At 39.8% G+C, this 23,950-nt stretch overlaps 1 protein-coding gene across 6 annotated transcripts in view; it reads right to left on the bottom strand.

Moving 5' to 3' along the window:
* Positions 1-179: 179 nt before the first annotated feature.
* Positions 180-23,950, bottom strand: part of CPNE3 (copine 3) — a 54,167-nt gene continuing 30,396 nt past the window's right edge. For all 6 annotated transcript variants that reach the window (XM_045849409.1, XM_045849404.1, XM_045849406.1 and 3 more), the window contains 9 exons: positions 21,784-21,882; positions 16,142-16,228; positions 15,435-15,494; positions 14,792-14,925; positions 10,100-10,154; positions 9,970-10,021; positions 4,428-4,561; positions 3,146-3,382; positions 180-1,470 (listed from right to left, as the gene is read on the bottom strand). In XM_045849409.1, the coding sequence (XP_045705365.1) occupies positions 1,354-1,470; positions 3,146-3,382; positions 4,428-4,561; positions 9,970-10,021; positions 10,100-10,154; positions 14,792-14,925; positions 15,435-15,494; positions 16,142-16,228; positions 21,784-21,882 (975 nt within the window). In that variant the 3' untranslated portion in view covers positions 180-1,353. The remainder of the gene's footprint in view (positions 1,471-3,145; positions 3,383-4,427; positions 4,562-9,969; positions 10,022-10,099; positions 10,155-14,791; positions 14,926-15,434; positions 15,495-16,141; positions 16,229-21,783; positions 21,883-23,950) is intronic.

Genomic DNA, 23,950 nt, shown 5'->3' with positions numbered 1-23,950 from the left:
TAAAATGCACTTTATCTTAAGGCAGAAGTTGGATTTTTAAAAGTTATAACAGGTTTTATGCTTTTTAAAATGTTTTCTTCCTTTTTAAAAAAGATTTTATTCATTTATTTTTAGAGAGAAGGGAAGGGAGGGAGAAAGTGAGGGAGAGAAACATTGATGTGAGAAAGAAATACTGATTGATTTTCTCTTGCACATGCCCCACCTGGGAACCGAACCCACAACCCAAACATGTGCCCTGACCAGAAATGGAATCAGCAACCTTTCAGTTTATGGGACGATGTTCCAACTGAGCCACACTGGTCATGGCAGGTTTTATGCTTAATATAGTACATTCCGGGCTTAGGAAATAGCACATTATTAAAATGGAAAGTATAATTTTGATTCATTAATAACCATTATCATGAGTTTAAAAATTAGATTAAAAATGTTACTTAAAAAAAGGAGAAAATATCTAAATGATTATATACAAACCAACATATGGGACCTCAGCAAGCAAAGTATAAAACTGTCCTTTCTTAATAAGCATAGTCTTTCTTAAGTGAAAAGGAAATAGAATTCTGGTTTAGTCCTCATAGTTTTCCTGGACAAAACAATCTTAGCCATTAAAAAACAAACCAGTGAAAATGCTCTAGTAATGGAGATTCTAGGACAAGCTATTGCCTGCAGGTGCAGACCCTGAGCTCATGGACCTCATGGACAGTGTTATGCATACATCAAAAGGACTGAGCGGCAAACATGGATGGCTACTTATATGAGAATGAGGTCGCTGACTGTGTTATAAAGACCAGATGTGTGCCTTGTCATTCAGCACTCTGCAGAAAGTCCTGGTGGCTGCTGCTGCACTGTGAACTAGACCATGAACTGGACCATGTCTACCCTGCCACAAACTCAGGTACAGGCAGGGGCACTTGTAGCCTCTGGAAAAGCACTGAACTGTTACAGGAACAAATCCAGTGTCATCTCCTTTGAGAAGTCTTGGCACCATGATGGACATGGTCTTGTGAAACACAAAGCATAGCAACCTGAGACTGTACCATCCCAACAGGTTTTCATTTTTTCTATTGACAAACATTCAAAATGGCATTTTCACCCTATGAAAGTAAACAATTATAACAACAAAATTGGCTTTTCTCACATGAGTGTCTAATCCATACAGCCTGACTGTAATTACTAGAAATCACAAGCAACCACTGAATTGATTGGGCAAATATTAAATTAGCACTTTTCCTCCAAAAAAAGAATTAAAAGAATGCTTTAAGTAAATAGAATACATAGAGAACTAGGTTCACATCCTAAATGATGGTTTGAAAGTATGTGACATCATGTCCATAATCGGGGGAGGCAGGAGAGATTTCACTTAGTGGCAGTAGCAGGGTTCTTGGGAGGAAGGAGCTTGTATGTGCTGAAGTAGCCCACCACCTGCTGGGGGATCTCCGCCAAGACACATTGAGCCAGAGCCTCTTTGGGAGCCTAATGAAAACAATCAGATGACTACTTAAGCAACTGAATATTTAGTGCTCTTCTAATGAAGACTAAAAATACCACACCAGCCAGTACGGAGAAGCAATCCCCATTCCTAGGCCTGCATCTTGTCTTAGAAACAGTCTAAGAACATGGAATAAGCTAAAGAATGCTTTCTATCCCACTGACATTTATCAAGTTATTTTCTGGTGTGTGATGACTTTTTGTTGTTACTGTTCTTTAACTTTTAAATGTGGGTCTTTCATTCACTAGGTATTAATTTTTTTAACTTTTTATTTTGAAATAATTATAGATTTATAGGAAGATGAAAAAATAATACAAAGAAGTCCCATGTACCTACACACAGTTTCCTCCAAAGGTAACAGCTTCTATAACAGCAGGACAATATCAAAACCAGGACAGTGCATTGTTACAATTCACATACCTTACTGGGATTCATCAGTGTCACATGCTCTCATGTGTGTGTTGCATGTGTGCACATGCAGCTCTATGTGTCCATCATCTGGACAGATCTGTGTAACCACCACCATAATCAAGATACACAATTGGTTCATTACCAAAAAGACCCCCAATATTACTGCTTCTTAATCTCATACCCTACCCACATCTTGCCCTCTACATTGCTGGTGGGGATATACAATGGCATAGCCACTCTGGAAAAATTTGATAGTTTCTTTAATAATTAAACATGCAACAGTCACATGGCCCAGCAACTGCACTTGTGGGTATTTATCCCTGAGAAATGTTCACACAAAACCTGTATGTGGGCCCTGGCCGGTGTGCCTCAGTGGGTTAAGCACCAGTCCACAAACCAAAGAGTTACCAGTTGGATTCCCAGCCAGGGTACATGCCTAGGTTGCAGGTCAGGTCCCTAGCTGGGGGCACATAAGAGGCAGCCACACATTGATTCTTCTTCCCTCTCTTTCTCCCACCCTTTTTCTAAAAATAAATAAATAAAATCTTTTAAATTTTTTAGAACAAACCCCCCCCCCACAAAATCCCATATGCAATGTTAATAGAAGCTTTGTGTGCAAAAGGCAAAACTGGAAACTGAAGACATCCTTCAAACAAACTGGTACACCTTTAGTATGGAATACTGCTCAGCAGTGAAAAGGTGTAAATGCAGCAGCTTGGCTGAGTGAAAAAGTCAGTCCCAAAGGTTACATACTGTATGATTCCGTTTCCATAACAGTCTTGAAATAACAAAATCATATAAATGAAGACCAAATTAGTGGTTACCAGGGGTAGGAGGGATGAAGGTAGGAGGGCATAGGTATGGCTATGAAAGGGCAACATGGTAGATTTTATAAATTGGGAACTTGCTTGTATCAATGTACCAGTTTGACAAGATGTTACCATTGGAGTAAACTGGGTAAAACAGTCACCTGAGAGATTTTCATCAAATCAACTTCCAGTTTGGTAAATTCATCACATACTTGTATAGAGTTTTTCTGTTGTCATAGAGGTAAAGATGTAATATATTTTAAGATATGCACAACACTGGTTTAATGGTTTATCACACAGACTATAGGAGGCAGTGTACAACCTGAAGTAAAACCACCCACTCTGATCAGGGCTCTTCAAATGGAACATTCCCACACCTGCCCTAGGACCTACTCAAGCATCTGGTTGTAAGCTGGCAAGTAGAAGGAGTGGTACTCACGCTCTGGAACTGTCTGAAAGGCACAAACTGGACAATGTCTCTGATGGCAGCCTCGCCTGATGGAGAACGCAGACTCCCACTGTCACCATCCAAAAACTCCATGGCACTGAAGTCAGCGCTGCCCACTCCTACGATGATGATGGACATGGGCAGCTTGGCAGCATTGACGATAGCTTGCCTGGTCTCATCCAGGTCTGTGATCACACCATCCGTGATGATCAGGAGCACAAAATATTGCTGCCAAAGAGAACAGTAGTCTAGCAAGCAGCTCAAGCTCCCATGCAGTAAGGGCAATGGCTGCTGACAGCACCTCAATGAGTCATTAGTGTCCTTCTTGCTTGTTTTCCTCACCAGTCTCCACCTAGAACACCATCTAACAATAGTATGAGATCTCTAATGACAAGGGAATTTACAGACAGAAATGCTGTAGGTTCATTAGAAGTGTAACAGACCACAAAATAGGTTGAGCATAAATTTATGGGAGCAAGACATGGAAAAGCACAGGCATAGTCATACTGACTTAACTGAAGAATTAAATCTGTCAAAGTATCAGGCAAGGGAGCAAGTGGCAACTCCAATGAAAAGCAAGAGAACTGTTTATCATACAAAATTCACTTAAAAAATGGATATGGTGTGGGGTGGGGGTACGAGATGCTCTTACTTCTGTCCTCTCTGACCAATCTTTTTAGAGAGTTGTAAAATGTTATGTAAAGTTGTGACTCCATCATTTGGTTCATTCAAGTCTAGAATGGGGGTAAGATTTGTAACAATACCTAACATGTGTTCAGTGTTCATTATGGCCCAAACCCTGTGCATTTGATACAAATTATCTTATTTTACTCTTTGGACAACTGTATGAGGTTATCATCCCTACTTGACTCGTGAGAATACTGAAGCTAAGAGAGCTATGGCATATGAGGTCTTACAGGTAAGAGCTGTCTGATACAAAACTTTTTAGTACAGTGAGCAATTCGGCAACAGCAACTCAAGTTGTAAGTAACTAGTTTATGTGTTTGGTCTACCTTCATTTGGGAGTATGGGAGGTAGAACCAATTTAAAAATTAATTCAAAAGGCAGAGAAAAGACTCATGGATGAAAGGGTTGCTTGTTCTTGCCTTGTTTGTAATGATCACTAATACAACAACAGATGTTACTCCAAAACTGAGGGTGACTATACCATCACTTTGTGTTTTTCCTCTGCATCTCAACAGTCAAATCAATGGATAAGTGGCATTAGAAGCAAGTATGACCCACAACTCCCTGCCCTGGTGACAAAACTTACTGAAGCTGTCTGCTGCTGTGTAGCTGCAGCAGCAAACCTGGCCACGTGGTTGATGATTGGGGAGAAATTTGTGGGTCCATAGAGTTTTATCTGAGGAAGGCATGCCCGGTAAGTCTCCACGATGCCTTGGATCCCTAGACCAGAAAAGCAATATTGAACATTTTCACATGCAATACAACTGTTCATTGTTCACCACCTGGCTAATTATATGTACATACCAATATATAGTGCTTTAAATAGTTAGAAGTTCTACATTAAGGAGTTCCTCTAAGCTATACAGGAGTGGGAAAAGTAGGCTTACAGTCATCTGCATGCAAAACAGTGTTTATTCTTGTATTATTAATTATTGTATTATTTTCCATATGAGCTGTAAACCTACTCATGCCCCACCCTGTATATCACACACCTCCGCAGCTTTGCTGCATCTCAAAATCCAATAAACCCTCCCCTCTCTTAAGAGAAGGCATTTATTTTCTTTTTTTAAATATATTTTATTGATTATGCTATTACAGTTGTCCCATTTTCCCCCCTACACTCCCCTCCACCCTGTACACCCTCTCCCACCCATATCCCCCCTTTAGTCATGTCCATGTGTCATACTTATAAGTTCTTTAGCTTCTACATTTCCCATACTATTCTTACCTTCCCCCTATCTGTTTTCAACCTACATTCTATGCTACTTATTCTCTGTACCTTTTTCCCCTCTCTCCTCCTCCCACCCCCTTGTTGCTAACCCTCCATATGATCTCCATTTCTGTGGTTCTGTTCCTGTTCTAGTTGTTTGCTTAGTTTCTTTTGGTTTTGCTTTAGGTGTGGTTGTTAATAATTGTGAGTTTGCTGTCCTTTTACTATACATGTTTTTTCTTTATCTTCTTTTCTTAGATAAGGCCCTTTAGCATTTCATAAAATAAGGGCTTGGTGATGATGAACTCCTTTAACTTGACCTTATCTGAGAAGCACTTTATCTGCCCTTCCATTCTAAATGAGAGCTTTGCTGATAGAGCAATCTGGGATGTAGGTCCTTGTCTTTCATGACTTGGAATATTTCTTTCCAGCCCCTTCTTGCCTGTAAGGTCTCTTTTGAGAAATCAGCTGACAGTCTGATGGGAACTCCTTTGTAGGTTACTGTCCCCTTATCTCTTGCTGCTTCCAGGATTCTCTCCTTCATTTTTACATTGGCTAATGTAATTATGATGTGCCTTGGTGTGTTTCTTCTTGGGTCCAATTTCTTTGGGGCTCTCTGAGCTTCCTGGATTTCTTGGAAGTCTATTTCCTTTCCCAGAATGGAGAAGTTCTCCTTTATTATTTGTTCAAATACATGCTCAATCTGTTGCTTTTCCTCTTCCCCTTCTGGTACCCCTATAATTCGGATGTTGGAACGTTTAAAGATGTCCTGGAGGTTCCTATGCTTCTCCTTGTTTTTTTGAATTCTTATTTCTTCATGCTTTCCTGCTTGGTTGTTTCTTGCTTCTTTCTGATCCACTCTATTGTTTTGAGTCCCAGTTTCCTTCCCTTAACTATTGACTCTCCTCCGTGTATCTTCCTTCATCTCTTTTATTGTAACCTGCATTTTTTCATCTAATTTGTGCCCAAAATCAACCAATTCTGTGAGCTTTCTGATCACCAGTGTTTTGAACTGTGCATCTGATAGATTGGCTATTTCTTGGTAGCTCAAAATAATGAGTCCTGGGGGACTGATCTGTTCTTCTGTTGGAAACATGTCTCTCTCTCCTTTTTTTTTTTTTTCAGTCTGGTCGCTCTTGTTACAGTGAGGGGTGGAGCCTTAGGTGTTCACTTGGGCTGGGCACCCCAGTCACTAGATTGTGACGTTGTATGTGGGGGCGGGGGCAGGGAACAATGGCGATAGTTCCGTTCTACTGGGATCTCAGTCCCTTCTCTGGGATCCTGGGTTGCAAGCTCTGCCCTGGTCCACAATTCCGCCTCACTGGGTCCGCCAGCCGCTGTTTCTGAACTCAGGGTCCACTGCTGCAATCCTGCGCGTCCTGGAAGGCTTACGTGCTCCCAGTGCCATTTGCACCCAGTTCTCCCGATCTCCACGCGCCGCGACCCACGCCCGCTCCTCCTCAACGCTCCTCCTACCTGTCTGGATGAATGGGTCTACTTCAACTTCTTGGCTGTCCTACTTCCATTCAGATAAATTCTCTGTCAGTTCTCGGTGTTATTCCAGCTCTAAATTGTTGTTGTTCTAATCTTGGTTGTGCGTGGAGGTACGGTGCGTCCACCTATGCCTCCATCTTGCCGGAAGTCTCCCGCATTTATTTTCATCTTAGCAAAATTATTCATTAATCTATACTAGGATTGTTACAGTGCTTGATTTTAATGTATTTTAGGATTGAAACTCTGATGTAAAAGAATCATGAAAGAGCTGCTGCATCATAAAACTGTCTTAAAATGTGAAAAAAGTGACTGACTAGATATAAAAATACTTGTATATGTATGTGGCCAGAGGCTCCACAAAAATGCCAGCTGGCTACAATCCTACTGGTAATTTCAGGCCAGGGTTTCCTCGATGACTTACAGCAGTGATGCTGCAAGAATTTTTAAAACATGAAATACCTAACTGTTTAGACAGGCACACTGACCTCTTTTCCCTTAGATTGTCAAATCAAAAAAATATTGCCCTGGCAGGTGTGGCTAAGTGGATTGAGTTCTGGTCTGTGAACCAAGGGTCGCTGGTTCAATTCCCAGTCAGGGCACATGCCTGGGTTGTGGGCCAGGTTCCCCAGCAGGGGGCACTCAAGAGGCAACCACACATTGATGTTTCTCTCCCTTCCCTCCCTCCCCCTCTCTAAAAGTAAATAAATAAAATATTTTTTAAAAAATGACAACAGCCACACAACAACTGCCATCCAGTGTGAATGAATCAAAATTATACCTTTTTCTGTCAGGTAGGCAAATAATATATGTTTTTGATGTGCTGCAGAATTTTAATAATTAGTTTATGTGTGCTGAGAGGTGAAAAAGGTTAAAAATTGCTGATTTAGAGGTCAAGCATGGCAGGGCGAGTTGCAGAACTCCACATACCCACTGGGTCAGTGTCACACTCCACTGCTGGTTTTGGGCATTCAGGGGCCTGCTGGGGTGCTGTGTGCTGGGCCTGGGCAGGGCCTGGACCAATTGTGCGCTGTGCATGTCAGTGGACAGAACATTGACATCTCAAAAGACCCACTGCTTGCTCTCCCTTTGCCACAGAATAGTATATCTCAGAAAGTGGCTGCTCCTTTGGCCCAAGTCCCAGACAGAAGAAACAGAGCAGAGCTACAGCCCAGTGATAAGTGAAGCTGAGTAAGTCACTGAGATCTGGAGACTATTTATTATAGCAACACAACCTGGTAAAAGCTGAACAACATTCCAGGTAAAAGTACTGCTGATGCTGCATAGTGCCATACATGCACCTACTGAATCTGCCCCAACATTAGAGTCAGACACAGGTAAGATACTGGAACCTCTAGAAATTCCCCACAGTTCTTGCTGAGATCATCAAGTAATCTTTCTCAGAAGAACACTGATATAAAACCCAAAGAGGCTTCTTTTTAAAAATGTGCAACAGAACACAGAGTAACAGAAGAGAAGCATGGACTTGGTTTAAAAGCTTCAGAGGAACAAGTCTCTGCCCTTAAAATTATCGAGTTCCCATTAACTCCCCTTAGTCACTTTGAACTTAGAAATGAATGATCTCATGAACAGCCCTTAAGAATATAACGTTGATAGATAGAGGACATTCTACATGCAAAGATGAGGCTGTAACTAGGGTCAGTCAGTCCACTCGTAACAAAAATAATATTGACACAGACAAGCAGCAGGATTCTACTGCAGTGACACAGCTGTAGAAAATTGAGTCCATAACCATAGCAATAATAGCTTCTTCCACTTCTACCATCTTAGTTTGCTCTTCAGTCTGAAGGTGTCAAAACTATTAGTGAAATTTCTTCACAGATATCAAGTGCCTTCAGTTGCTCCACTAAGATTGAATTATGCCAAAATCTTTCCTTTGCATTATAGGAACAAGCAAGATATGTTATTTATTTCTGGGCAAATAAATTTCATGATTAATTTGGAAAAGAAGTTCAACTTCCCCTTGCTTTAAAATAAAGCTGTCTTTTTTTCTGCACAGTATCTCCTTTGTCTCAAACCAAATGGACTTTTTCCTGACTATAAACCATAAATAGAAAAGCTGCACTTGATGGCAGCCCAAAGATGGGCTCATATTACTCAGAGTAAATGAACTTTTAAAATAAACTATCACATAAGTTATCCATATTCGCTGGCAATAAATGAAATCTAATTACAGATTCCAAAGACTTTCTGATTTTGTCTTAAGCATAAAACATATTTCTTGAAAAGAATAATATTCCCAGTTTCAACTGGCTATGGATATAAAAGCCACCAGCCACTGAAGTGTGTCAAAGGAGCACTGAATTAATCTGTGTGGAAAAAGTGTTCCAAAACAAGAGAAACCCTGATACAAAGTCTCCCAACACTATGTTCATGTGCTTCTATTATACCTTGTGAATAGGAGAGGACAGGCTCTTTTGTTCAAAATCCGTACATTCTGTAATTGTCAAAAAGACCCACTGCAGAAAGTCAGCTTATTGTCTACAATTTTAAGGCCCTATCCCCACCTTCTTTTCCTCCTCCAAACTTACATAATTTTGTGGGAGAATTGGCATTCTAGGTTAATTGTTCAATGGGGTAAAGGAGGAAAACACTTGGATATGTGAAGTATCAGGAAAGCATGAACCACAAACATTGGCCTTTACTTCCTGCATCAGAGGGAAGCTGTTCCTGGAGCCAAGCCCTTTGCTCCTCAAGCCACCCACCGACTCACGGAAGACTGAGCACAAGCAACTTGGTGCTGGACACTTTCCTTATAGATTATCTGCTCCTCTGAGAGGAGCTTCAAAAGACTCATATAATGAACTGCTCATTTCACACTGAAGGGTTATCTTAAAATCAACTTATACATAAAAGAAATATGACTATATTTATTGACCTAGTCTCAAAATTGAGAATTCTGTTGTTCTATTAAACAAAACTCTTAAGGCAGAAGAACTTAGCCTGGGATCTTCATCATCATAAGAGTGATGTCACCACCCTCACCAACTGGGTGCAATTCTGCTTTATTTGACAGAAAGGAAAGTATGTCACAAAAGAAACCTAGAGTACTGGCTGGGTGACTCAGTTGGCTGGAGCATCATCCCATTTATCTAAAGGTTGTGAATTCAATACCCAGTCAGGGCACATACATAGGTTGTGGGTTTGATCCCTGGTTGGGGCATGTACAGAAGACAACTGATCAACTTTTCTCTCTCACACAGATGCTTCTCTCTCTCCCTCTCTCTCTTCCCTCCCCATGCCCCTTCCTCCCTCTCTAAAATCAATGAATAATATCCTTGGTTAAAGATTAAAAAAGAAAAGAAACCTAGAGAGGGAACCTGAGTAGCTTTAAATCACAAGAAAAAAAACAAATACCAGTGAGGTTCTCAGTTTACAATGCCTGTGTGGGTTTTTTTTAACTCACCATTACAGTAGGGGTTGGATGGATTAAAGTTCATGGGAAATTCATGCGAAACCTGAAGAGGAAAGAGGGGCTGATGAGGCTGGTTTTGCTTCTGTAAGAGACAAATCTTTAAGTCTGGATTTCCTCTTACCTGCCACTGAGGAGGTATTTGGGCTCCAAAGCCAAAAGCTGGAAACATCTTATCACTAAAAAGAAAATTTTAAAAAAGGTAAAGGTGGTTGTTTTGAAAATACAGTTTTATCTTTACTCAAAACCAATAGGAGCTTCTTTTTTAAAAATTTTAAATCTTTATAAAAAGATAAAACAAGGATTACTCATAATAATCAAAGAAAGAAATGTTAATATATGGCAATTCTCATTCTCAATATTTTTATGTCCTTTGAGGGAGAAAAATATCTCTTTATATACATTGATAAAAATGGGGTTCATATTCCCATATTTTATAACATATTATTTTCTATTTATACACTGTATATTATTCTATTGAATAAACGTGTAATCCATAAAGCCCTAAAAACTATAAGGCCTTTCACTTGTTTACAGTAAACTCATGTGGCAGTAAAACTTGAGCTCAACTCACATGGGATGATTTACAGCCACATGATAGGATTATTCACACACTGGCCATAGAAACATGGTAGAAGTGCCACATACAAAACTCTCAAATTTATGCAGCAAAATGTATGACTATTTGGCCCCAGCAGTTTAGGAATAAGGGGCAGGGACCTGGGTCTATAGCAGCCTGTGAATGGTGTGAGTATTCCCTGTGTGGACTTATCCCCACGTCCTGGCACATAAATAAACCTCAGTGATGGACACGCTCATTTCCTACTAGGGACATCCTTCTCCATGTAAACTCTAACAGCTCTTCTTGTGGACTGAACCTATGTAACCTGTCAGATCTTTTCCCAGTTTACAATCTGTCTCTTTGTTTACAGTATCTTCCCCTTTATAGTTTTAATATTAATATGAACAAATAAAGGTTTTTTTCATGATTTCTGTTACCTCACTGCCAGACTATGAACAATCCACATCTATTTTTTCTGTGGGAATGTTCATGGTTGTCTTTGCTAATAAACATGGTCCATCTGGAAAAGTCTGGAGCCAGATATGATGCAGACCAATACTTGCCCATTTCCATTTTCATTCTCCACCTTGTAATAGGCCACCCAAGCCAGAGCCCACTCAGCTGACCCAAGCTCCTCAGCCAGGACATCGGGAACATAAGTCATCTGAAGAGGCCCCTGGGAGGGACACACATGCACCCTATCTCCTTCATCTTCCACTGCTGGAGGACCCAGGACCTACAGCAGCTGCCTGAATCCAGGGTGGATGTTACAGGCCGAGGAAGGCAGAGCTGCCCTCTCAGTATGAGCTACTCACCTTTACCCATGAACACAAAGGGAAACAAGCTCTATTTGATCAAAACCACTTTATTTTTACATGTCTAGTTCAGCAGTTTTGCCTGTAATTTATATGGAATAGTATCCTAACCAAATTGAGTTCTTGTCCAGTTTGACTGCTGTTGTAGCCCTTTTCCCCTGAAATGACATCTCCATCAAATGCCAAGTTCACATACACACTTGGCTCTATTTCAAGACAGTTGCTTTGTTCCACAGGGCATGTGCTAGTTCCATAATCTTAACTCACATGCCTTTAAAATGTTTTACTACCTAGTAGAACAAATTCCCTGTTTCTTTTCTTTTTTTTCCTGAAAAATTTCTTTGTTATTCTGATTCATTTTCCTTCTAGAAAATTTTAAGAATTATTTTGTCAGGATTCCAATGCAATTTTGATTCAAGTTGATTAAATTAGGGAGACTTTATACCTTATATCATTATGGCATCTGTCTATAGGATACCATTCTGTGTGGCATGGGCCCAGCTCCCACTTGGAAAGGCCAGTGGAAAGTGAGATCTAGTACACAGGACCCACACCCATGGATAGGTTCTCCTTTGGAGAATCAGGCCTGCATTGTACCTGGGCCACTTTGAGACTTGTTTTTTGCTAAAACTCCCTCAACCTGAATTGAGGCAGCAAATGTTTACTGAATATCTTTAAAGTAACTTCCTAAAATCTATGCTAAGCCTTCCAAGAAGTGTAACCAGTTCAACCACTTTTCCCTTTACATTTGCAAATATCCTTCTTTTTGATGTAATTAGCAACATCCTCTCCTTTGTTTTCTGTAAAAGGTAACCACCTAAAGAGAACCTGTTCACAGTAAATGAGGACCATCCTCAATGTAATGTGCCCAGAAAAGCAATAAAAGCTTGTCAAGGCAAGGGTCAGGACACTCTCCCCTTGAGAGAGTGGCCATGTCATCCCTTTCCCTTCACAGGACTCGGGTAGTCCATGTGAATTTGTCTCGTCTCATCCATAACACCACGGACATGGCTGGCCGGTGACCACATCATCTATCTAGAATCGTGGGATATCTTTCTGTTTAAACAAGTCTTCTCTGTCTCTCAGTACAATTTTGTAGTTTTCCTTCAGTAAACATCCTAGACCTTTAACTAAATTCATTCTCAATTTTTATTGCATTCTGAATTGTGATCTTTAATCCACTATAACTTCTTTAATCAGTTATTGGTGGTTATTGAAAAATTGTTGATTTTTAATTTTATGTTGTCTCAGACCACCTTTCTAAGCTCTCACTACTTTCTTGTATTTTTTACTAAACTCTCTCAGGTTTGAGTCTATTCCTGACAGGTCTGCTGGAGTTGATGTCTGAAACTGTCTTGGTCTGCTGCCTCTGTGAGGAGTGGCTGTCCCTTTCCATCCATAGTTCCTACTCCATTGTGGTTACCTGCCTCTTTGAGCCATCTTTGGTAAGTTAAAACTTTCTCAAAAAGTTATCCTTTAATCCAGATTCTCCACTGTAATAAGAGAAAGTTTCAACATACAATTTTTAATGTTTTTTTCTTGAATTTGTGCCTATATTCACTCTCTCATTACTAATATTCCAATGATGTTTTCTCTTTCACAGGGGTCACTGTTGGCAAAAAGCCTTGGTTTTTGTTCAACTTGCAAAAAATCACGTCTTCCTTTATTTAATAATGTGATGGCATTTTTAGAACTCTCTAAGCCATTCCTTGCTGTTCGGAGGAAGTTAGTGCAGTTGCGCGAGCATGTTGCTGGTCAGGCTCAATGCTGCCTCTGCCATTACCAGCTAAGGGACCTGGACAAGGGACTGCCCATGCCTCAGTGTTCTCTGCAAAGTGCAAGTGACAAGAGCAGCCCTCTTCCCTTGAGGATGTTATTAGGTGATTATCATGCAAAAAGTGCTTAAATCATCCCAAACACTTAATAGCTGAAATGTATATGGAATCTGCTATTATGATGTATTTTTCTTCTGTGTTTTAATTTTATTAAAAATAGTTTATTTATATTCAATTCTTATTTAAAAATAAAAGCATGTAAACCAGAAATTTTCCTGCATAAAGATAGCACTGCCCTGGCTGGTGTGGCTCAGTGAATTGAGTGCCAGACTGTGAACCAAAGGGTTAAAAGTTCTATTCCCAGTCAGGGCACATGCCTGGGTTGTAGGTCAGGTCCCCAGCATGGGGCATGTGACAGGCAACCACACATTGCTGTTTCTCTCCCTCTCTTTCTCCTGCCCTTCCTCTCTTTGTAAAAATAAATAAATAAAATATTTTTTAAAAAGACAGCACCATTCACAGTCTTCTTATTACCCTCCATTTCTAGAGAGCTTGATATCACACTTTGGTCTTCTCTTTGATCTAATAACCACTTAACAATTTTTAAACTTCAACATGGTAAATTCTCTTTAGTTATCCCTTTCTTGTTAACTTCCAGGTGGCAGTCTGAGAGAATGACCCTGTGAATGTTTTATTCTTTATATAAGCCCCATTTTGACTTTGAAATTTTTATTATACTTCTGTTTTCAATGGGAGTACTTTGATACTGTTATTAAACATGTCCATAGTTATATTTTCATTTTGGATTATACAGCAAGGTGCTCTATAAGTAATTTTTTTACTGTTTTTATGAGTTCTGCCTTAAATTCTACAAGGCTAGTACTAGGATTGTTAACTTTGCTTCAGGTTTGTTTGCATTTGTCTGAAAAAGCCACTTCTTTAAATGTTGTAACAGATTAACAAAAAGCTATTTCAATAAGTAAGGGCTTTTGTGGTAAAGTAAAAGGTAAAAACAAGTGAAATTTTATAGTGTATCTTAACAGATCCAGAACAAAAAATTACCAATGCACTAAGTCACCATTAAGATAATTTTACTATGACTGCCAAGGAAATAGATGTGTTAAGAAATAGCATCTATGATTGTTTACAGAATGTTTCATCTGGATTTTCCCTAGTGAGTAAACCCCAAGGAAACTAGGTCAAAGAAACAACAGCCTGCTGATTGCACTCAGCTGTTAAATAAGCACATTGTACCTAATATATTGTAAATGACCACAGACCACAATTAAAAGTCAAAAGTGAAAACTAGGACTGTGCCCTGACTGATGTGGCTCTGTAGATTGAGTGCCGGCCTGTGAACCAAAGGGTCACCTGTTCAGTTCTCAGTCAGGGCACATGCCTGGGTTGTGGGCCCAGAACCCAGCAGGGGGTGTGTGAGAAGCAACCACACATTCATGTTTCTTTCTCTTTCTCCCTCCCTTCCCCTCTCTAAAAATAAATAAATAAAATCTTTAAAAAAAACTAGGACTACCACAAAGATAAAGACAAGGTAAGAGAAAGTCACTCCCCCAGCAGTCTATCCCCCCAGCTCTAATGATCAGAGAAAAAGCAGAGGAAACAGAAACTGCTCCTTTCAGGAGTGAGGGAAAACAAGTCATACTCACGCATCATAATCTTGAATGACCAGTCCCACAGACCAGATAGCGGTCAAGTACTCATTCACACCACTGGGGCTGATGTAATGAAGGGAGTCAGGAGACCCTGGGTCACCATTGGAGCCAGTGAAGTCTACCCCCACCTGCAAGTAACAATTGCAGACCTTACTAGTGAAGGTAGGACACCTACACTGATGTCCAGGAGAGCATCAAGAGATGAGACACAAACATTCATTCTGAGGGCTGCCTCCACTTCCTTAAATACCTGAGACCACAGGTATATCCAGTCAAATAATTTGAGCCTCTGCATGAAACAGTCTGCCATTCCCATTCGCTAGATGCATTAAATCATAAATTATTACACCCATGACTTTAGATGTAGGGTTTGTTTTTGTTATATCTGTTTTTATTATTAAACTTACTATAGGATAATCACTTTTTTGTACATAGTCTGCTTACTATTAGAAAGAAGGAACAGATCTTACTAACACAGATGAAAGCTTCAGGATGTGCGCAGACCACCTGTCTAAGGGAGACTACACAGAAGGTAAATTTCAGCAGAAAATCAGTTTTGCAGGAAGAAAATGTACACTGAAAAATGGAAGCGTTCTTTCTGCAAAACTGACTTTGAAAAATTTGGTAAGCTACTTACAGTAAAATTCAGCTGACATCCTCCCATAATATAGTCAAGGAATGTGCATTCCACTGTAATCTAAAAGCAAATAGCAATGGTTAAAATGTAGGCTTTCCTCATGAGCAAGAGAAACAAAGCACTCTCTGACAAAAATTTTTAACAGTTTATGAAATGAACAGAATTCATACAAACACATGGAGGCCAATCCTGCACTTAAGTTTAAGGTCCCTGCCCTATATGTCACAAATTGGATTTTACTTCCAGATAAGTAGAGCAATGTTCAGATTAGAATAAAATGGCTAACACTGAAATATACTCATTTTACATTTTAAGAAATTAGTAATGAATCTAATGTGTTGACAGCTTTAATAAGCATAATAATCAAGATATTTTTAAAAGCCCACTTGTTTGTTATAAGAAATCTCTTAGATCACTCCCCCCCAGCTCATAATGTCATTCCCACCAATGCAATGGAAAAATACCACAGGGCCTCACATTTCCTAAAATAACAAAAAACCTTAACATCCTGTCCTTTCTAAAACATTGTCAAACCTTGGAAACAAAGTTACTTGAAAGATTTCTTTACTATTTCCTACTCTGTTCTTCTCCCTAAAGTGTGTGGGCTCCTGTGATTCTCAGCTGCCCCAGATACAGCTGTGATGCACCACATTGATAGAACTGGAAGTGGGGTCTCATTACATGAACAGTGGTCAGGGTCAACTGACCTCACACTGCTTCACACTGATGACACCTGAATTCTTGTAGCTCTTTTTCTTCTGTCTCTTTTTTTCATTTATGCATTCAAATTCAATCTGTAGTAAGGAAAGACAAAAGTTTGTTCTTACTAGTGATATTAGAAATGTCAATGTGAATTTATTAATTCTTTTAGAGAGAGAGGAATGGAGGGAGAGAAACATCACTGTGTGGTTGCCTGTCGCACACCTCCTACTGGGGACCTGGCTTGCAATCCAGGCATGTGCCCTGACTGGGAATCAAATCAGCAACTCTTGAATCTCAGGCCAGCACTCAATCCACTGGGCCACACCAGCCAGGGCAGAAATGTCAATGTGAATTTAAATGAGTGATTTTTCTCTCCTGGACTCAAACTACCTACTAATGTAGGTCTATTGCAAAATATAACTCTGAAACAATGACATAATCCACTAAATATGTGAAATAGTTAGTAATATTTCCAAAAGGCATTCCTAAATTTATTTACCTTTTAAAATAGTTTGTAAATATAAATTTCCTTGCAAATCTGCTAAGTAATAATCTTGTTCTTTACAATAAAGGAACTAAATTATTTTACTCCCAGTTGTTACCCTCACAGGAAACAAAATATGCTGCTTAGAAAAGAAGAAGAAAACCTACCATCAGAAAACAGAGATATATGAAGACCAATTCCATGGTAAAATACATAATCTCTTTCCACTGGGAATGTGTGTTACACATAGATCTAATGTTGTCCTCAGTATACTTCCTTCCCCAGACAGACTGGTCTTCCTTCCCACCTTCTGTCCATCTGTCTATCCGTAAGGCTTGGCTCATGTCCTCCTCTGTTCTGGTCTTCTCTGATCTTTACTTCTCTCTTTAAACTTCTGCAGCCATATAAAACTAACTAACATACTTTGTATTATCCTCAATTGTTTCATTCATTATTTTTTTTCATAGCTAGAGTATAATGACCTCCAATTTATACCTTCAAATTCTCACTGTCTTACCTAATAAGTTCATAAGGGATACTCAGTGAATACTTGATGAGTCAGCTCTTCTGGTTAATAGAAAGCAACTTCTATAGTACTAGTTTTCTAAAAATCAAACATTAAAAAGTACATTTGATACAATGATATAAAACAAAAGTATGTTAAATTTTTTGAGGGATCGGGATCCTTCCAGAGTCTCAGTCATCATCATAAATACAAATTACTGAGTATTTCAGATGCAGAAATGCTCTACATAGAATTCTCACTGGTCAAAGGCTACATTACTTCATGTACTCACTCTTTCATAAGGCAGATGCTGTCCTAGGCACTGAGGACAGAGATAAGACAGAGCCCTGCCTTTAAAGAACAAAAATGATAAAGAACAAGAGTGAAGACTTCCGGCCAAGATGGAGGCATAGGTAGACACACTGTGCCTCCTCCACAACCAAAATAAGGACAACAATTTAGAATAAAAAAAGACCCAGAACCAACAGAAAATTGAACAGTATGGAAGTCCCACAACCAAGGAGTTAAAGCAGACATATTTATCCAGACCAGTAGGAGGGGCGGAGTCTGGCGACCAGGCAGAGAGGGGTAGCAGCAAGGCAGCAGCTGGTGGACCAAGTGAGGCGGCAGATTGTGGAGGGGTGCAGTGCACAAGGAGGCTGGTGGACTGGGTGGTCCCACATTCGAGCATAGATAAACCAGGTGAACCTGGGGAGCGAAGACCGACTACGCAAGCCAGGGTCCCAGCTCGGGGAAATAAAGCCTCAAAACACTGACTGAAAACACCTGTGGGGGTTGAGGTGCCAGGAGAAACTCCCAGCCTCACAGGAGAGTTCGTTGGAGAGACCCACAGGGTCCTAGAACATACACAAACCCACCCACCCAGGAATCAGCATCAGAAGGGCCCAGTTTGCTTGGGGGAAGCGGGGGAAGTGACTGAAATCTGGCAGGGAGCAGAGCAAGCAGCATTGTTTTCTCTCATACCCCTCCTCGACATACAGCATCACAAACCAGCAACTGGGTTGCCCCGCTCAGGTGAACACCTAAGGCTCCACCCCTCACTATGTAACAGGCATGCTGAGATAAAAAAAAAAAGGCCCAAATGAAAGAACAAGTCAAAACTCCAGAAAATACACAACTAAGTGATGAAGAAATAGCCAACCTATTACATGCACAGTTCAAAACACTGGTAATCAGGATGCTCACAGAATTGGTTGAATTTGGTTGCAAATTAGATGAAAAAGTGAAGGCTATGCTAAGTGAAATAAAGGAAAATGTACAGGGAACCAATAGTGAAGGAAAGGAAACTGGAACTCAAATCAGTGGAGTGAACCAGAAGAAAGAAAGAAACATCCAACCAGAAAAGAATGAAAAAACAAGAATTCAAAAAAAATGAGGAAAGCCTTAGGAAGCTCCAGGACATCTTTAAACATTCCAACATCCAAACCATAGGGGTGCCAGAAGAAGAAGAGGAAGAGCAAGAAATTGAAAACTATTTGAACAAATAATGAAGGAGAACATCCCCATTCTGGCAAAAGAAATAGACTTCCAGGAAGTCCAGAAAGCTCAGAGAGTCCCAAAGAAGTTGGACCCAAGGAGGAACACACCAAGGCACATCATAATTACATTACCCAAGATGAAAGATAAAAAGAGAATCTTAAAAGCAGCAAGAGAAAAGGAGACAGTTACCTACAAAGAAGTGCCCAAAAGACTGTCAGCTGATTTCTCAAAAGAGACCTTACAGACAAGAAGGGGCTGGAAAGAAGTATTTCAAGTCATGAAAGGCAAGGACCTATATCCAAGATTGCTCTATCCAGCAAAGCTTTCATTTAGAATGGAAGGGCAGATAAAGTGCTTCTTAGATAAGGTCAAGTTAAAGGAGTTCACCAAGCCCTTATTATATGAAATGTTAAAGGGACTTATCTAAGAAAAAGAACATAAAAAAGCATGCACAGTAAAATGACAGCAACCTCACAATTATTAACAACCACACCTAAAACAAAAACAACCTAAGCAAACAACTAGAAGAGGAACAGAACCACAGAAATGGAGATCACATGGAGGGTTAGCAACAGGGCAATCAGAGGAGAAGGAGGGGAATAGGTACAGAGAATAAGTAGTGTAGATGGTAGGTAGAAAATAGACAGGGGGAGGGTAAGAATAGTATGGGAAATGTAGAAGCTAAAGAACTTATAAGTACATGACACATGGACATGAACTAAAGGGGGGGAATGTGGGTGGGAGGGGTCCAGGGTGGAGGGGAGTGAAGGGGGAAAATGGGACAACTGTAATAACATAATCAATAAAATATATTTAAAAAAAGAACAAGAGCAAGCAGTCCTGTCACCACAGCAACATTAAAAGCTTCATTTGTCACAAATTAGCTGGATTTACAAAACATTTTACATGATCCATTATCTTCTAAAAGCAGGTCATTTACTGATTCTGGAAAATAATGAACTAATTCCAGTGAAACATCAATCCAGAGCACTCTTCATATTTAGTTTCTTTGGGAAGGCCTGCTTTACTTTAAGTATTCAGGTTTTCAATATTTTCCATTAGTTCTGCCTTTAAAAAATCTTTAAATAGAATATTTGCAGCTGAATTTTGCTGCTGTGTTAATTCAAAGTCAGTTAACTCAAAGCCAAATTAATGTCTGTATTGAAACCATAAGTGGGATTTGAAAAGCCTCTCCTCCATCCCACCAGCATCTCGGTACTGGCTGCTTCTAATACCTGGGCTTTGTGACTAGAAGCAGGGACAGACTAGAGATCTCTATGTGACCTACTGAAAATTCTAGCCCCTTTGTTTATTTAAAACTCATTTCTCCCAATTACTTAAACTAAATGGCTCATAAGTTTTATTTATTCGTTCAACTTTTTAATTTTGATCTAAACCTCTCAGCATCTTCTTTTAGGTCACATCACCCACATGACTTGGTAAAACAGACCTTCTCACCTGGCTATGACCTCTTACCTGTAAAACCCCATGGCTATATTTTCAAAAGCAAATGCTACATATATAAAACATGAGCATGTTTCAGGTCTATACACAGCTAATAAACATTCATATTATTCTAAGTTATATAAAGAGCATAAACACTTTATCTCATTCAAACTAGAAAGATAAATAAGATGAAAGCAATTTGTAAGTTTTACTTAAAAAAATTCTCTGGAACAGTATTTAACCACATTGGTTTAGAGATAGAAAAGTTTCAGAGGCACTCTTAGAAATATGTTGAGATGCTAAATGTAGTGAAGGCAGACACACTGTTACTAGTTGGTTTCTCCAGAGTGCCAGGGAGTCTCCGCATTGGCCAAGATAGTACCATGGGGAGGTTCTTATATTGAGTGCAGGGAAAGCTAGAAATATCAATGTAGAGGGCCCAAGTGTACAAAAAGTAACAAGATAACTGGACAGAGAAAAACCCCTTCCCCACCCCTACCAGACTGGGTGTGGTACTATAGGAAGGCAGGCACACGTGCCACAAAAGTCAAAATGGTGCAGAGGGAGGTACTGGACCAAAGAGGCCAGTCCGTCTAACCTGGGAAAAGAACGGATTGGTTGGGAGATGGATCCACCCAAAGTGCACAAAAGTTTGGGAAGTTGATTGGTCATTTTGAAAAAGCAGCTGGTCTGTCCCATACCTAAACTAATATAATCCCGGGGAACAAAGAGGTTCTCTCTTGCTCATGACTTGAGGGCTTGCTTTCTTGCTTGCTCATGACCTGGACATGCATGATGCACTTGCCTATTCTCTCTATGGGTAGCCCATGGCTTCCAGGAGGGAGTCTCTTTTTCTCTCTCTTGCCTACCTCGGAATGCTTTTGTCCACACATCTGTGTGCTCTCCAGGGATTATGTGATCTCGCAGCCCTAGCAGCCACAGGGCCTATGGCCATGTAGGTCCACACGCAGGCTCCAGGAAGGAGCCTAAAATGAATAGCAACCTGGAACAAGCTAAGCTACCTGGATGGGGACTATGATAGCTTAGCAGCCGCCCGTGGGCTCCAAAGGACTGTACTTTAAATTGGAACAGAAATTTTGGAGACACGAGTGTGCCATTCTCCCAGATTGTGCATCACCTGCATAAAACTTCTTTCTTTTTGCATCAGCAACTGCCTCATAAGTTTGGCTTTTGTGGCAACAGAAGTTGAACCCCTGTTTTTTTGTTTGATTACAACATGATCTTAACATAAGTAGGGCCATTAGATGGTAGCCATATTTCCTCATTTGAAGTACCATATCTGTACTTTCATCCCTCCATGGGTAAGGACAAGTCAGAGAGAAGAGCCAGAGGAAGGCTGTAAAAGTATACACAGTTTAAAAATACTGTACACAGGTATTTGTCCAGTGCTGTAGATATTAATTTTTGTGACCAATGAAATGCCAAACACTTGAAAAATAAGAATTTTCAATCAAACCATGAATGTTGTCTGTAGCCAAGAAAACAAAACCTCTAAATCTTATGTAAACTCACACCCCAAGTATGAATTTTGGGTCATCTGATTATTAAACAAATAAAAGCCACAGATGTCTGAGCATTATATAATATGGAGAAAATATGTGGTAAACATGTGCTATGCCAAGGGAAAAAATGGAATACTAACTTCATGGACAAACTGTCAGATATTTTCAAACAACAAAAATGTGACTTACAGGTGAGTTCCTGGAGGCTTCTTTCAGTTTGGTCATGGTGGTTTGAAATGTTCCAATGAGATCATGTGACCCATCATTATCATAATCATAGCACTCTACCTAGAATTAAGTATGACAAAAATATATAAAAATCAACATAACTGTGTTAAAAAAAGTATTGGCTGTAATCAGTGGGACTTACCAAGAAGTGCCATTTTCATTCAAGTAAGTAAAAATATTCAGTGTGGTCCTGGCTGGTATGCTCAGCGGATTGAGTGCCGGCCTTCTAACCACAAAGGATTGCCGGTTCAATTCCCAGTTGGGGTGCATGCCTGGGTTGCAGACCAGGTCCCCAACAGGGGGTACATGAGAGGCAACTATACATTGATGTTTCTCTCCCTCTTTTTCTCCCTCCCTCCCCATTCCTAAAAATAAATAAAATCTTTAAAAAATATATTCAGTGTGCAGGTCTCCTTGGAGAGGTAGGAACTGACTTCCTGGAACCCTTCCGAACTCTAGTGACCCTGGAATGGGTTCCAGGGCAGATCACAGACAGATGAAAAACAAGTACTGTTCAATTTCAACATTAAGCAGTTTCCAATACCTCTATCATGTCCTCTATAAGTGCTGATAAAATCAAAACAGAATTACACCTCTTCCTCATCCACTTCTTTACCTTGTTATCACTGACCAACAGCTAAAAGCCATTTTCTGGAGGAAGAGAGGAAGCCAGTGAGTAGGCAGCTGAAAGGCATAATTAAATTCTAGATGACTTAAAATCATGGAAAGAGTGTTTCATCTTGCCATTTGGTATGGTTAGGCTTGCATGAGGGTTAGACATGATAAAGTCAGATGACAGCACTGAGGATCACAGCTCCTACGATGAAAAGGAAAACTCAGTGGGAAAAGTACTGAATCCCTTGTGAAGTCTCTGCTCCCACATAAGGCTGGTGAAGTCCAGCCTCAGCAGCAGCTTTCACTCAGTGTGTGCTCTGTCTCACAGCCGACAGCCCAGAGCCGAATATGTGATTCGAATGCAGTTTCATGCCAGGTGGACAGACGTAGTGAAGAGTAAATATTCACAAGAATGCCTGAATTATCTGTTGCGACAAGAGACTTAAGGTGGTGTAAGCTGTTAGCCAGCAGAGGCGTTATGGTGAACAATGAATAACCAATGTCTTCTTAGTGCTTTTAATTTCAAAATAGATCATCTTATTTCTACAAACCCTTATTAGGTATACTGCACACATTAGCTATTAAAAGCTTGTGAGGTAGCCAGAGGTATTAAACAGCCTTGGAAGACATTTCTTGTGTGGGGCCCAACAGAGTTAAAGGAAAGCTATGCTAAGGACTCTTGAATCCTTTTAGAACCCATGACTGCCTGTATCTAAAAAGCTATTGGCATTGACCCCATGCCATCTTGCTATCATTCTTTACAGAATTATGTTAATCACCAAGCTAAAGTGCTCATAGCATTTCATAGCATGAAATTAATAAATTTCATAAGTCTCACCATAAATTTTAGGATTTATACATCTCACCTGACAAAGTGATTTTTTTCTTCTTTGTTGTATGAGAAGTGAATCAATTACTTATCATAACAGAAAGCCTTTCATTCCTTTATTTCCATTTTTATTCAGGAAGACTAACCATTGATCAATGAATAAAAACAAACAAGGTCTAGAATTGCAATTCTGAGTAACTGTTAAGAGTTTTTATTTGTTGAAAGCACTTTGGCCGCTGACCAATTCTGAGATTTTGACTCTTGTCCTGTATATGTGATGCTCAGTCTTTAAGCCCAAAGGCCATTTTCTAACTTTTTAAAGTATCAGGGAAAAGAAAAATAATGATCTTAATTTTTTTCTAGGACAACTAAAACAAGATAAAGTCAAAACAATCTTAATATTTTAATAATTTCATTTTAATAGGTTTTTATATGTATGGACAACAGAATGTTACATTTTAGATTTGCATTCAGGAAAGTACAATTTGCATCTAAGGCAAAAGCAAGCTGTGATAATGCCAAGATTTTATTTAAACAAAGCATACGAAGAGCTAATACTGTTCATATATTTAGTCTGCCTGAAACTTCAGGGAATGCAAAAATAGTTTTCTATTTTAATTTCTAATAACTCACTATATTGCCCCATTGAAGGCAAATGTTTGGTGCTGAAGAAAAAATGTGGCA

The sequence above is a fragment of the Phyllostomus hastatus genome, unplaced genomic scaffold, assembly GCF_019186645.2.
Source record: "Phyllostomus hastatus isolate PE091 unplaced genomic scaffold, TTU_PhHast_1.1 phas_contig_65, whole genome shotgun sequence".
Taxonomy (NCBI): Eukaryota; Metazoa; Chordata; class Mammalia; order Chiroptera; family Phyllostomidae; genus Phyllostomus; species Phyllostomus hastatus.
The sequence above is the reverse complement of the archived record's forward strand: the minus strand, read 5'-3'. Positions and strand labels throughout refer to the sequence as shown.